At 31.2% G+C, this 16,046-nt stretch overlaps 1 protein-coding gene across 16 annotated transcripts in view; it reads left to right on the top strand.

Moving 5' to 3' along the window:
* Positions 1–211: 211 nt before the first annotated feature.
* Positions 212–16,046, top strand: part of LOC127724001 (CUGBP Elav-like family member 2) — a 70,587-nt gene continuing 54,752 nt past the window's right edge. For all 16 annotated transcript variants that reach the window (XM_052230734.1, XM_052230735.1, XM_052230724.1 and 13 more), the window contains exons 1-2: positions 212–352; positions 6,279–6,461. In XM_052230734.1, the coding sequence (XP_052086694.1) occupies positions 6,284–6,461 (178 nt within the window). In that variant the 5' untranslated portion in view covers positions 212–352; positions 6,279–6,283. The remainder of the gene's footprint in view (positions 353–6,278; positions 6,462–16,046) is intronic.

The raw sequence follows: 16,046 nt of genomic DNA, 5'->3' as shown, positions 1-16,046 counted from the left end.
ATAATCTGCTTCCGTAGCATGTATTCGCTATCTTTTCACCTATTATTAATGTATAGATTTTGGATCATTTAATAGCTCCAGATAATTGCAGGGATTTCTTGATCGCCAAGAAACAATGAAATCGATGCCGTTAGCCAATAAAGATATTAGGAGTGCCTTTGTATATTAATAATCATTTTTGACAATCAATAATATCCGCTACCGTAACAGAAAAGGTGATTAGTCGCAAGGTAAAATCTCCCCCACGTGTTCGCTACTGTTTATAGGATTAGTTGGATTGTGGGTATTGCAGTCCGCCATTTTGTTGTGTGTTTGTACTGTCTTGTCTGTGTGTGTTTTCACGTGGAAATAGGTAAGTTTATTGTTTATTTATGAAATAATTGACACAATTAATGAAGGGTATTTTGATTTTTAAGTCCGAACGAATTTTGCAATTTAACTGACAGTGGCTTTCTTTTCCACATTGATTTTCTGAAGTGAATGTCATCGCGCTTTCACTATTTAGAAATTTTCCCGCAGTTTTTCGGTCACGATTTTATGAATTGAAACTTATGTTTAGTAGCAAAATGAAACAAATAATTTTTGCTAATTTAAAAATTTTAATTTTTACATAAAATATTTATATGAACGCATAATTTCATAAGAAGGAAAGTTAGTTTTATTTAAATTCGTCTGCACACCTTTCTACATAGAATGAAAACAATGAGGTTTAAAACCACGTGCTATGATCTTATTTTTTTCACGTATTTTTCTTCAATGAACTGTTAGTAGATGTCCAAATCTATCAATTTCGAAGTTATTTGGAACTTGACACATGTAGTATTCCTTGGTGTATTGTATTTTGTGTATTGCCTTCCCAGGTGAGAGACAATCAATTTGACATTTATTTCTGCCAGGTTATGACATATATAATGGGTTGTTCTCACTCATTGTCACAAATTATTGTTGTTTTATTCATATCACAGATATTAAGAATAACTATTACTATACTGAGTAATTTATTTTATGTTAATTATAGAAGCCTATAATATGCAAATGCTTTTCCTTATAATTATATAAACACTGTATTTTATTTCATCCCCTATTTTTTATTTACAATATGCAGTTTGATCATATTGCATATGTTCTGAATATGTAATATAATTTATAGAAATTGACATTGACATACATTGGCATAATCCACATGGTATATTTAGCACACCTATGAATAAAACATAATAAAATAACACAATAACCTATGTTGAAGTGTAAATAAACCATTTTACTTAGCACTATAATAATGAAATTACAGTGTATGAGTGCTCTTATTACAGTAGTGAAAGTTTTACAAAATCTAATATAAGTGAATGTGCCCATTCAGAAGTTCTACTACTTTAACCCTTGCAAATTTCATTGCACAGTTTAAGCGCCCTTGCATATATAGTTTGGATTTATTAGTAAATTCCAAAAGAATTAGGTCTATAAAACTATTATCCTTTCAAAATCAGTCTATTTTTACCTAGAATTTCTTCTTGTTTCAAACCTGATACCTTGTGAATTATTTCATACCATAGATAAAAACAATAAATTTGTTGCATTTAATATTGTCCGTTACAATAACAACTTTAGCAGGCGAAAGGTGGCTTTGAAAGAAGCAGTAGTTAAAATAAGAATTTACTGACTTCAGTACTTTCAAAAATATCAATATTAAACATTTAGTTGACTAATATAAAGTCCCAAAATGAATCCAAAAAGGTTGGATTTTAACTCCAGAAAGACCTTGTTACTTGTAATATATTTACTATTCATTTACAAAAGGTTGATATTTCAGTAAACGGGCAGATAATTAAATGAAAATTATATAATTTTAAATAGATATTTTTTCAAAGTACAAAATGTAGTTATCTAGTTACAAATGTTGGAACAGAAACCTGTGAAACCAGTGTTGTGATTTAATAGATTGTATGAGAGCCTTCTACATTTAGAATAGTAGGGTAACTCCGTTAAATCTTTTAGGTTCATTGATCATGAGTAATTCATTTGTGGTATGGGTTTAGCTTTTCAGTTAGTTAATTTGATAAAACATTTGTTAAAGATACAAAGAATTAAGATATATTAAAGAATACCAATTTGTACAATGAATATTTATCGTTATATCGAACTTTAAATACACAGTATATTGAAAAGACGCATAGGGAGATATTATATATTATTGTGTAGAAATATGAGAATTTGTTAGATATAACACTATGGGATAAACAAATATTCTTCATACAACGGTTCTTTCTTATTATATTGCCCTAAGGTCTTTTAAATCCAATGGCTAGGTCCATTCTTATCTGGTTACATGTATTGAAAATCAACGATTTGCACCATTCACTCTTTTTAAAAAAAAATCGTCCTTTTATTCATCAGATTTACAGTAAGGTTACAGTGGCCTGGCCATATTGCACTTTCTGTATGATAGTCTATTAGATGTCAGGTGATTTCATTGAAGCTTGAAATGATTGAGATGTTTCCTAATGACCTTTAGCATTACATCCTTGGTTTTTGATTTTAAAAATAAAACAGTTGCAGTATTTTTTATTGTAAGGCCAAAATAAAATATAGTTGTGTTTAGCAGGTAAGTGATGATCCTCATAGTTGGGAATTATCCCCATTGGTTTAATACCATATTATAAACAAAATTTATAATTTTGATTATAATGACTGTCATGGTGCAGATATTTTATGTATAAAGTGTCAATTTTTTTCCTCAAAGAAGTTTATTTAAAAAATATCAATGGTGAACAAAATTTCAATTTATGTCATAATTTGGAAAAGGGGGGGGGGTGTCTTTTACATCATCATGTGTGTCTGGTCAGCCGTTATCCAAAAATTTGAACTAAAAATTTTGACATGGTAAGATAATAACCTCCTTTTTTAGACCATTTATGAGGATTTTCCCTAACTAGTTTAGGGTTTCTTTACCTAGCAACTAGGATTGTCAGTTTTCCTATCGAAGGTTGGTGGTTTTCTCCGGGCACTCCGGCTTCCTCCACCAATAAAAACTGGCCGCCAGGAAATAGCCCAAAAGTGGTGCTTAAAAGTGGCGTTAAAACACCAAAAATCAAATCAAATCTTTACCTACCATACTTTTTATGCTTCAAAATGTCCACCCTATAAATTTGTTTAATACAAATATACAAAAATATTCCTCAAAACTAAGCCTTTGAATTGTGCCCCTCTCCCAAAATTACAGTAAAAATCATTCTATTACAGTAATTTGCCTTTTCTGCCTTTTACCCCCCCCCCCCCCCCCCCCCCCCCCAAAAAAAAAAAAATTCTGTTTACTGCCACCTTTTGGAGAGAAAAAAATAAGGTCGGTAGGTCTACAAAACTTTTTTATTTTATAGACAAACCAGAAAAAAGCGTCTGGTTCCAGAATCGGATCCAGTATTGCATTTACCTATATTTCTGGTTAGCAGCTTTTTGTAGAAGTTGTTTTTTTCAGTCGGATATTTTTTTACTCAGATTTACACAATACTTTTCAGCATAAAGCTAGCAGTTGTACATAAAGAACATCACTGTCAAGAACAATAGCGGTGAAAATATAATTTGCTCAATTTTCAGTGGAAAAAAGTTAGGGTCTGCTCTTGAAAATTGGAGTCAGTCTGGGTACCATATTTGGTTAAAACTCATATTTTTCTCCCTTATTCACACAGTCATACATGTACTAGCTAGATAATATTTACAGAATTTTTGTTTGTCAGCTTCTTTCATTTATCATATTGAAAAACTTTGTTGCTATATTATTTCCTCTTGCAGTGTATTTTTCTGGGTAGAAGGAATTATGCAATGACTACAGATTTAACATCAGGATTTCAAAGATAAAATCTTGTACGTTAGTAAATATCTTGTTAAGCAGGAAGTCACTGAGAGCACCCACATGTTCACAATAAAATCGTCTTTTTTCTATGATAAATACAACTGTTTTATCAGAAATCATGAGAGTTTCAATTAGGTCCTTCCTTATTCTACTTGTGTACCATATTAAGTTCCTGTAAAGTCAATATGACCATAGTGATTTTCAGAAGCTTGTTTCAAATCAAAATGCTTCGGTTCAGCTGAGAAATTAAAAGATGAAATCTTTCATAGACATACTCTCTCCAGTTCCAACATAGGCAGAAGACTGGGTTTTTTTGTGCTTTGGTTCTGGTATAAAATATAAACATGTTTATTTTATACTTTAAATTGTTACATGTTTTTTTAAACAAGAGAAAAAAGACATCTTAATTTCATGAATTTAAATAAGTTCAAATTCAATTGTAAAAAAAGGGGGGAAATGTCCTTATGGAAATTACATTTTGATGATTTTTTACTGGTTTGGCATTGTAATGTTGCTTACATGACAAATCAAACTTCTTTTTCTGATCAAACACTGTATACAACATTTTTTTTGTTATGAATTTAATATCACTGGAGTAGAGAAATTTTACTATTTAGATATATTTTGTACCTGAAACTATTGCTTCCAGAGGCTTACTGCTTACAGAAATTTGAAAAAAAATTTAAAGATGAAAGCATTGGAAGCTTGATTCAGTGATAATGGATACTGTTGATGTGCTAATCATACATGAATCCTCAAAGAGTATTCAAAATATCAAAAATATTAAAAACAGTTGAAGCCAATAGAAGTTGTAGACAACTGTATATATATATATGTTCTTGTCATATTGATCTAAAAGAATTTTTTTCTGGTTTCGTATTTCGACCAAAGTATTTCGACCAAATATTCGCATGTTTGAAGCCATGGATTTATTAATACTATTTTCAATAGTCTAGTGTTAAAGTCTGTCTGCACAAGTTTGCGACTGAAATAGGCTAGATCTATTACAGTTTAATGGCTTTTAGTTTAAAATATTTATATAAAAAATATGATGTCTTTTCAAACGAATGATTAAGTTGTTCAGACATCTCTCCTTTTAGCAGATTTACTAAAAAAAATGCCATTTTACTTTAAAACAGAGAAAGGCCTTCCTGTGCCAGGTTTCTGGATTAGACTTCAAACCATTAAAATTTCTAATTAGATTTGATAAGGAAATTAGATAAAGGAGATGATTGAACAGGGCTAGAAGACATGCAAGATGTATCTGTTTAGCTCTTAACAAGAGTAAAAAGATAGTCATCTGTTTTGTTAATTAGGCTGATCATGTAACACAAAATATACCTCGCCATGATATGTTTTAGTTGTATCTGTTAATGTTCCATTCAAATACAGATCTACAGCATTCTAAATACCTCAAAAGCTTAAAGAGGAATGGTTTCAACAGACAAAATAATTAGGTGTTAAGAGATAGAACATAAACTGATAATTGGAAATGATTCTAAAGCTGATTTTTTATCAATGGCTATTTAATAGGTGCTCTTCAAAAATTTTTAATATTATTTATCTTTCTGCTTCCGTAGAATATCTTAGAATATCTATCAAAAAAATCGGTTAAGATGTTAGGTTTGTATAATGTTAATAATTACTGTGGAATTTGGCTGATAAATAATTCAAGTAATTTTACATTAGGCAGCTATTATGTAGGTCTAGGTGAGAAAAAAATATAAAAAAACCCATTTCTTTTCCGTGTGTGAAGTATAATGATAAAACAAAAACTTGGGAAACAGAAGTGAAAAATTGGGAAATTTGTAGTTCAAGAAAATACTGTTTCACATTTCAGAATAGTTGCAAGCAAGCATATAGTCTAGAATTCATTTTATAAGATAAATAATTTCCTATTGGAAAATTTGTTTTCAGTTACATAACCCTTAAATATCATATTTGTTTTCAAGTAAACTTATACTTCCTTCTAAACAAAGGACTGAAACAGGACAATTTTTTTCTAAGAAATTTTTGTTTTAAAATCATTTTTGAAACAAAAAGAATAGGAAAAGAGAGAAGATGTTATTGAGTTCAAAATAAGGACTGTGGTCAAAGGAGAGAAGGAGCTGACAAATTAAATCATTGCATTTTGAAAGTGCAAATGTATTCTTTGTCAAAAATATAAAATATTTGTCTACTTTAGCTAAATGTCCATACAAATTGTACTACACAACTGATTTTATTACCTTTTCAAAGGAACAAGAATTGTTAATCAATTTTCAATTTACCTTTTTGAGGTTCAGAAAAAAAATTAACCTCCCTGCTAAAGTACTACCATGTAGCTTAAAGTCATTAGAGTATGGTTTTAAAAATGAGAAAGAAGGTATTCTTAAGCCTCAGTTACATTATACTTTCCTCCTTATTTCATACATTTCATTTTGTTTTTCAGAAATCATGAATTCACAAACTCAGAATGGCCATAGAGAAGAACCAGACCCTGATACAATTAAAATGTTTGTTGGTCAGATTCCACGGTCAATGGATGAGAACGAAATAAGGAAAATGTTCGAAGAGTTTGGACCAGTGTTTCAATTAAATGTGTTACGTGATAAGTTAACAGGACAGAGTAAAGGTAAAACCAAAAATGTTTGTGTCAAATGCCTTCGATGCATTTTCCCACTTTCCCACTTAATTTAAGTGACTAGTTGAAGCCTGCCTCTGGGGGCAGGATTGTCTAACTGTGTTGTAGACCCATTGGTTGCCTTGGGCTGTTTTCTGATCTTTGGTCAGGTTGTCTCTTTGACACCTTCCCCGTTTCCATTCTCTATTCTATTAAATGTTTCAGAACTTTATTTTTTAATTGAAAAAAACTCATACTTAACCAATACAATTCACTTTCAAGACTAGTTTTGAAGTGGTTTTATAGTCATGTTCGTAGCTTTATATGCAGTTGTAACTATCAACTTTTTATGTACAACAATACTGCAAATTTGAATCCAGTTTCTACATTCTACACACATATGATTTTACTGTCACAGTCCATCATGGCTGTTGACGTTTATTACAAAAAGATGTCATATTCATGATGGAATCTTAAAAGTTCATGGCAACACAAACATATTCATAACAGAGGTTAGTTATAGTGATGTGGATATTTACCTATGTCACTTACACCTGATTTCTATGTGATAGTAATTATCTGTAGGTGTCTCAAGGTTCCTTGTAGTAAGATTAACCTATTGAAGGTCCTTAGTTTGATAATGATTACTAGGTGGTGTAATATGACTTCTTCATATTAGGTGTATAGAGATTCAGATGCGCAGAAGGAATTCTTCCCTACATGGATGTATAGATACCTACCTGCTTTTTTGTCTACCGGAATACTACAACTATATCTAGAATCACTGCATGGACCTGGGAGGCATCAAAGTCTTGGTATAATAAATAAAAAGTGGCTAAAATTTTACATTTGGGATTTTTCTTAGATTTTTAAGTTCTAGTGTGTGTACATGTTATGAGATGTTTCCGAATTGAGGTACACCATTCCACTACTATGGTTTTTCAGAAGGCAATTTTTATACGACCGCAAAAATTAAAAATTTTTTGGTCGTATATTGGTATGACGTTGGCGTTGTCGTCGTCGTCGTCGTCGTCGTCCGGCGTCGTCCGAAGACACATTGGTTTTCGCACTCTAACTTTAGTTTAAGTGAATGGATCTCCATGAAATTTCACCATAAGGTTCAATACCACAAAAGGAAGGTTGGGATTGATTTTGGGGGTTATGGTACCAACAGTTAAGGAATTAGGGGCCAAAAAGGGGCCAAAAATAAGCATTTTTGTAACTTTCAGACAATAACTTGTGTGTAAGTGTATGGATCTCTCTGACATTGTACCACAAGGTTCCATATCACAAAGGGAAGGCTGTAATTGATTTTGGGGGTAATTGCCTCAAAATTTTAGGAATTAGGGGCCAAAAAAGGGGCAAAAAACAAGCATTTTTCTAGTTTCATGACAATAACTTGTGTGTAAGTGTTTGGATATTTCTGAAATTGTACTACAAGGTTCCATATCACAAAGGGAAAGCTGGAATTGAGTTTGGGGGTAATTGCCCGAAACGTTTAGGAATTGGGGGCCAAAAAGGGGCCAAAAATAAGCATTTTTCTAGTTTCCAGACAATAACTTGTGTTCAAGTGTATGGATCTCTCTGAAATTGTACTGCAAGGTACCATACCACAAAGGGAAGGCTGGGATTGAGTTTGGGGGTGATGAATCATAAGGGGGTTCAAAAAATTTGGGGGGGGGGGATTTTTTTTTTTTTTTTTTTTCTTTTTTTCCTTTTTTTTACTTTTAAAATTTTCCATTTTAAGTTGGTTATTTCTGATTTATATTTAAAAGCAAATAATAATGATATGGTAGGAGATACACACCAAACAGGATGTGTAAATTATTATATAATAAGTATTGTGCAATAGCAAGAAATTTTCAATTGCACAGTATTGCACAATAGCAAGAAATCTTCAATTGCACAGTATTGCGCAATAGCAAGAAATCTTCAATTTAACAGTATTGCGCAATAGCAAGAAATATCCAATAGCACAATATTGCGCAATAGCAAGAACTTGTCAATTGTACAGTATTGCGCAATAGCAAGAAATATTCAATTGCACAGTATTGTGCAAAAGAAGATACTTCGTATAAATTGCTTATTTCTTGATCAATTTCAATGGGGTTTTATTCTTGAATTCTTGGGGTTCTTTAATATGCTGAATCTAACCGTGTATTAAGTTTTTAGATTTTGGGCCCCGTTTTTAAATTGGTCCACATTGAGGTCCAAAGGGTCCAAAATTAAACTTTGTTTGATTTCATCAAAAATTGAATTATTGGGGTTCTTTGATATGCCAAATCTAACCGTGTATTTAGATTTTTAATTTTGGGTCCTGTTTTTTAAATTTGTCTACATTAAGGTCCAAAGGGTCCAAAATTAAACTTAGTTTGATTTTAACAAAAATTGAATTCTTAGGGTTCTTTGATATGCTGAATCTAAACATGTGTTTAGATTTTTGATTATGGGACCAGTTTTCAAGTTGGTCCAAGTTGGGGTCCAAAATTAAACTTTGTTTGATTTCAACAAAAATTGAATATATGGGGTTCTTTGATATGCTGAATCTAAACATGTATTTAGATTTTAGATTTTTGGCCCAGTTTTCAAGTTGGTCCAAATTGGGGTCCAAAATTAAACTTTGTTTGATTTCAACAAAAATTGAATATATGGGGTTCTTTGATATGCTGAATCTTACCAAGTATTTAGATTTTTTATTTGTGGGCCCGCTATCAAATTGGTTCATATTGAGGTCAAAAGGGTCCAAAATTAAACTTTGTTTGATTTCATCAAAAATTGAATTATTGGGGTTCTTTGATATGCCAAATCTAACCGTGTATTTAGATTTTTAATTTTGGGTCCTGTTTTTCAAATTGGTCTACATTAAGGTCCAAAGGGTCCAAAATTAAACTTAGTTTGATTTTAACAAAAATTGAATTTTTGGGGTTCTTTGATATGCTGAATCTAAACATGTGTTTAGATTTTTGATTATGGGACCAGTTTTCAAGTTGGTCCAAGTTGGGGTCCAAAATTAAACTTTGTTTGATTTCAACAAAAATTGAATATATGGGGTTCTTTGATATGCTGAATCTAAACATGTATTTAGATTTTAGATTTTTGGCCCAGTTTTCAAGATGGTCCAAATTGGGGTCCAAAATTAAACTTTGTTTGATTTCAACAAAAATTGAATATATGGGGTTCTTTGATATGCTGAATCTTACCATGTATTTAGATTTTTATTTGTGGGCCCGCTATCAAATTGGTTCATATTGAGGTCAAAAGGGTCCAAAATTAAACTTTGTTTGATTTCATCAAAAATTGAATTATTGGGGTTCTTTGATATGCCAAATCTAACTGTGTTTTTAGATTTTTAATTTAGGGTCCCGTTTTTTAAATTTGTCTACATTAAGGTCCAAAGGGTCCAAAATTAAACTTAGTTTGATTTTAACAAAAATTGAATTCTTTTGGTACTTTGATATGCTGAATCTAAACATGTGTTTAGATTTTTGATTATGGGACCAGTTTTCAAGTTTGTCCAAGTTGGGGTCCAAAATTAAACTTTGTTTGATTTCAACAAAAATTGAATATATGAGGTTCTTTGATATGCTGATTCTAACCATGTATTTTGATTTTGGACATTGGACCATAATAGGTAAATTAAAAAAATTGAAGTTCTTAGACCACATTCTTTCTGTGTCAGAAACCTATGCTGTGTCAAATATTTAATCACAATCCAAATTCAGAGCTGTATCAAGCTTGAATGTTGTGTCCATACTTGCCCCAACTGTTCAGGGTTCGACCTCTGCGGTCGTATCAAGCTGCGCCCAGCGAAGCATTTTATTTTACAATTTGAACAGCAGTCACAGCTTATCTTTTCAACCAAATTCATCATAATTTGATTAACCCAATTATATCAGTATGACTTTAATAATATCATACAGGACTCTATAGTTTGGGATTGGCAAGCAATTTGCAGCTTTAATGGAGGAATCAATCTTCCCAACCGATTATAAAACATGTCTTTCAACAAATCCATATTGTCTAGTACATTAAAAAGGTCTTATTGATCATTCTTACATTGGATTATTGCTGAGTATACATTTTATGCTAAAAAAAATTCTCTGACAATTGGAAGAAAAAAATACAATTCCATTTTTTGTCTCAGATCGAAAGAAATTGACAGACTTCTTATAAAATTTGATTTGAATGTTTGTCTTGTTTTCGAGTGCTGTAACTGTTTCATTGAAATCAGATTTTCACTGTGATTGGAATAAGAAATGTTGTACAATTAAATTTTAAATTGTGTTTTGAAAATAGGGCTAAGCATTAAAAAACAGTTAGATTGTCAGCAAGCTACAAAAATTGAATGGTTAAGAAATTGCAAAAAATCAATATGTTCTACATTCAGCAATAAGAGACCTGTTGATTTGTTAGGAATTTAGGTTTTCTTTTCTTTCTTTTTTTTGGTAAATTCAGCCAAAAGCTGGAGGCATGACAATTCTGCTTTTAAAATCATCAGAGAATATCTTCCTGTGAAGAAAATTTTAGAGCGGTTAATTTAAATGTTTTTGGTTTTTTTTTTGGTTATCCAACTTTTGTCTTTTTGCAGTTATAAATTGATGCTTTAGACAATTATTGTAGTAAAAAAGTCTTCATATGAGGTGAATGTTAAATATAATTTAATTTGCTACATCAAGATAACTTTGGAAGACATTTTTGTGTTAATGAATATTGCAGCAGCATTTACAATAATTTGTGAATTTGTACAGAATGTACATAGTAAATAGAATTTGGTAGGTACCAACAGGGTGTTAAAAAAAACATAAGTAAAAATCAACACCTTGGCCAGTCAATAAAACAACATAGAAAACTAAAGATTGAGCAAAATGAACCCCATAAAGAAATGGGGATCAATTCAATTGCTTTTGAATAAGAAAAGGGGTGAGATTGGACATCCTCCTCAGCTAACTTCTCCTCAGGGGGAGATTTCACAATTAACAAAAATATTGCAAGACTCCAAAAGCTGAAGAACTCATGATAAGAATTTTCTATAATTCTTTACTGGGACATCTGAAAAATATTTGTCATTTCTACATGTTCATTAGCATTCATACATTGCCAAAAAACTGTCTGACTTCCTATCCTCCTGATTGAAAATTGAACCTTCCATGGCACAGGCCAACTTTTTGTGATGTGCATTTGGTCTGATAGACTTGTGTTACTGTCTGTCTGTTGTTTGAAAGAGTTTCCAATGCCAGCTTAGAGATTTAAAAATCACCCATGCATACTTTGTAGACAAAATTTATGAATTATTTCAAATTTACAAAATCTATGGGGATTACACTTGAGAACATGAAGAGGAAATTAAATTAGCCAATAAAGGACAAAATTGGTCTGAAATTTATTACGTAATCTAATCTTATTACTATTAAATGAATAAAAAGAGTCTGGAATATTTCAGCAGGGAAGTATAGATGTTGTAGGAAATCTCTGTGATAATTGTGTTTACAAGTAATAAATGAGAGGCCAATTTTCTGAAAATAAAGAAATGCATGCAGTGCCTATTTATCTTTACTATTCTTCTTTGATCCTAGCAATTCAACTTCATTTAGTAAAGTAATGAAGTTTTTTGTAGTTTATATTGAATGATTGACAGTCAGTATAATTTTTATGTCTCGATTTTATTATTGTTGCCAAGTTTCTACCGATTGTTGACCATATGTTTGGAAATCATGCAGTGTTTGTTTCTTTATACACAAGTAACAAAATGTTAACTGTATAGAACTGGGTAATAAAGCATGTTTACTCTTTTACTGTGTATGACGGGGTAATAAAGCATGTTTATTGCTTTAAGGATCATTTATTCTACTGTTTTTACCCCCATTAATCCACATTGTAAGAATGGTTAGTAGGATTATGTGTATAATCCCCCTACATTACTGAAGTACTATAAGGTGAATCATGACATATTACGTCAGGTGATAACATTGCTGGCCTACATTTCCTTTCTAGGCCTGTATGTACTGTAGTCTCGTTCACTTCTTACTCAGATGACAATGCAGGTATTCATACATGTATGTGAATGGATGCATTTTTCGGAGCTACTCTCTGAATCATAGTAAAATCTAAAGGAAGGAGCATGTAAAAAAGGTCTCAGTAGTCTGAATCAGGAACAACAAATGAACTTAACTTTCAAGGTGTGTTGAAATTTTGAAAAAAAAAATGTCCCTATGGCCATAGTCTTTCCAATTTTTTAAAATATCTTCTAGCGATTATCCCAGATAATTGGTGATTTGCAGTCATATTGATTATTCCTGACACTTTGTATGTAAAAAGTACTTTGCTAATAAAAATTTGATGGGTTTAATGGGACACTTTACCTCCCAAGTTATATGACATTTTCACTTGCAATTAAGTGTGCATCTTAGAGTTTACATTCCTATCAGTCTGCAAAGTGATGTTCAGACTTTACTTGTTTCACCCTTAAAAAAGAATGAAGTTCACAAAAAATCCATTTGTGTAGTTTTTAACTATTTTGGAAATATTGTAGAAACTAATTAAGTTAAAACTTTAATAGAAAAAAAAAACACAAGAAAATATACCAAGGAAATTCAGGAAAAAATCAATAGAGTTATTTTTTTGGGGGAAAATCAATAAAAAAAAAGCAAAAAGTTTTAAATGGTGGGGAAAGGTTTGGATAAAGTTATACAATTGGTCTACAGTTTGATCTTCAAACAAAGACTTTAATACTGTACATACATTTGTACCTTATAATAATAAGGAGATCTGGTATGATTACCAATGAGACAACTATCCACCAAAGTTCAAATAAAGTAAAGTGGATGTAAGCAATTATAGGCATCTGTACGGGCTTTAACAATGAGGAAAACCCATACCGTATTATAGTCGGCTATAAAAGGCATCCACATGAAAAATATGAAACAATTCAATTGAGAAAACTAACGACCTAATTTATAACCAAACAATTTCAGAAAAACAAATATGACAGACATGAACCAACAACAACAACTGAACTACATGCTCCTGACTAATGGGACGCACATAAAGAATGTGGCGGGGTTAAATATGTTTGTGAACGCTCAACCCTCCCCTTATAGTCCCCTATCATGTGGAAAACATGAAGAAAGGTGATATATTGAAATAAATCTCCTCTATTTTACCTTATAGAATCAATAGGTTCTGATTGATTGCTAAATAATTTAACAGGTATCTTTTTGATGTAGAGATATATTTTACACAATCAATTAGGTGACATGTTAAGAACAAAGCCTATAGAATATTCCCAGTGGCAGGGTTTTGTCCAGAATTATTAAGAAATAAGGACCTGACATGATATTTTACATGAATAAAGCAATAGATATTTATCTCCAAGTTTCTTATAAATTATTGTATTTTATTTGACCGATTTGTAAGATTGAATAAATATTACTTGAAAACAATTAAAAAATATTAGAGCATAAGGTAATAGACTAGAGTTTTTTCCCATAAAGACAAATAAAAAACATTGATGTTTTCCTGTATTTTTTTAATGGTGCCTACCTTGAATTTTTTTTTTGACAATTTTCATTACGGTTTAAATTCCAAGATTTATGTTATTTTATGATTTGTAATAAAATAAAAAAGATTTGAAAAATTGCAGACCTACAGTTCCTTATTTTGATCGTTCTGCAAGAGGAAAGTTTTTTAATTGTTTAAAAGAAAACCCCAGTCTATATATAGCAACTAAGTTTCATATATTCCTACTGTACATAGACAATAGAAATGAGAAGATGTGGTATGATTTCAATGAGACAACAAATAAGAAGAAACCAAAGAACTGGGATGTAAACAAGTATAGGTCACCATATGACCTTCAATAATGTGTTTATATAAAAATAAGAAGATGTGGTATAATTGCCAACGAGACAACTCTCCACAGGAGACCAAATGACACAGAAATTAACAACTATTACATGTTTTGTGTTTCATCTCACTATTTTTTATGCCCCACTTAGGGGCATTATTGTTTTCGGTCTGTACGTCCATTTATCCGTCCATTCATCTGTCCCACTTCAGGTTCAAGTTTTTGGTCAAGGTAGTTTTTGATGAAGTTGAAGTCCAATCAACTTGAAACTTAGTACACATGTTCCCTATGATATGATCTTTCTAATTTTAATGCAAAATTAGAGTTTTGACCCCAATTTCACGGTCCACTGAACATAGAAAATGATAGTGCGAGTGGGGCATCCGTGTTCTATGGACCCATTCTTGTTTCAAGAAATTTTTTGGCACCTGCACAATATGAAAGTATCTGATTTTTATTTTAGAAGTTTAAAAATGTCATTCAAGCATCATACATGAATTATGTTTCTATAGCTTTAAATTTTTCCTTCAAATAATTAATGGCTGTTTGTTTAATATCTAGTGGCAACGTTTCATACATATTCAGTAGGAGCACAGAATACATAAACCAAGAATTAGAATTTTTAGTGTGCAAAGAGTTTTTAGTCCAAAGCTTGAAAGCCAAGTAGACACCCTCTTACCATAGATATTACTCTGATCTTGTTAGATTTTGTAAACTTCTTTTTAGATTACTTCAGGAAGGCACTTTCTTATCAGGACAGTCTGTCTGTCTATTAAATTGCTCCCTTGAAGTTTTATATTTCTTATTTTAATTCAAGAAGTATATATTTAAGATTCTGAAAATTGGTGGGTCACTGTGATCCTCATTTGAAGGTCATGTTCAACATTTGCCTTTTGAAATAAAGTGTTTTGTTTAAATGAAAACTTTCCTTCATCTCTAACCCTTTGTACATTAACCTTTAAGAGTTGTCTTATTGTCAGTCATTGTATCATTGCTGTCAGTTTTATTGTGTGGTAATATGTTAAGTTGTATTAAACCCTATAACAGGTGAAAATGAAATAATTTTTTACATGGCAAGATCCAATTTTATTTACAAGTCCTGTGCTTGTGTCAATGAGTGGAGTTGACAAAACTTTTATGTTAAAACAATAAATTTAATAGAAGTCCTAATTGGTCCCATTTAAATTTTGGATGCCCAGTGTTGTGATCTTTAGTCAAGGATATTATTTGTTCTAAATTCAGAGGACCTTCAAACTATTTTTTTTATTTGCAACATTACAATTTGGTCTTCTTGAATCTAGATCTTCTGAAAACTTGGATGCTGTAAAATGGCAATTCCTATGCAAAATCAATACATTTGTAGATTATGATTTTGTCTTTGAATTATCTTCTCATTACTCTGAAACACAAACAAACTTTTAGTAAGTTTCATACCTAAAAGTTCTTACTAAGGTATAAAAGTCACAAATAACATGTATGATGGGGCCAAGAAGGTACATTTTCAAGCCACTAAATCACAACCTGTCACACTCGTAATGTATTACTTCTTATGTTTCAAAGTTTTGACATTTTATCATTGTAATTACTGTATGTTTATCAAGATGTATTGTGGATGACAAAAATAATCTTTTTAAATTTATATTCAAATGACTTGTAATTGTTAAATGTCAAAACAAACCAGAAAGAAATTTCAAATTGGAAATGTGACACTTTTAGTGTGTAGATGTTACATGTACATGTAATTGTATTTTTCA

Source organism: Mytilus californianus, unplaced genomic scaffold (assembly GCF_021869535.1).
Source record: "Mytilus californianus isolate M0D057914Y unplaced genomic scaffold, xbMytCali1.0.p SCAF_14, whole genome shotgun sequence".
Lineage (NCBI taxonomy): Eukaryota > Metazoa > Mollusca > Bivalvia > Mytilida > Mytilidae > Mytilus > Mytilus californianus.
The sequence above is the reverse complement of the archived record's forward strand: the minus strand, read 5'-3'. Positions and strand labels throughout refer to the sequence as shown.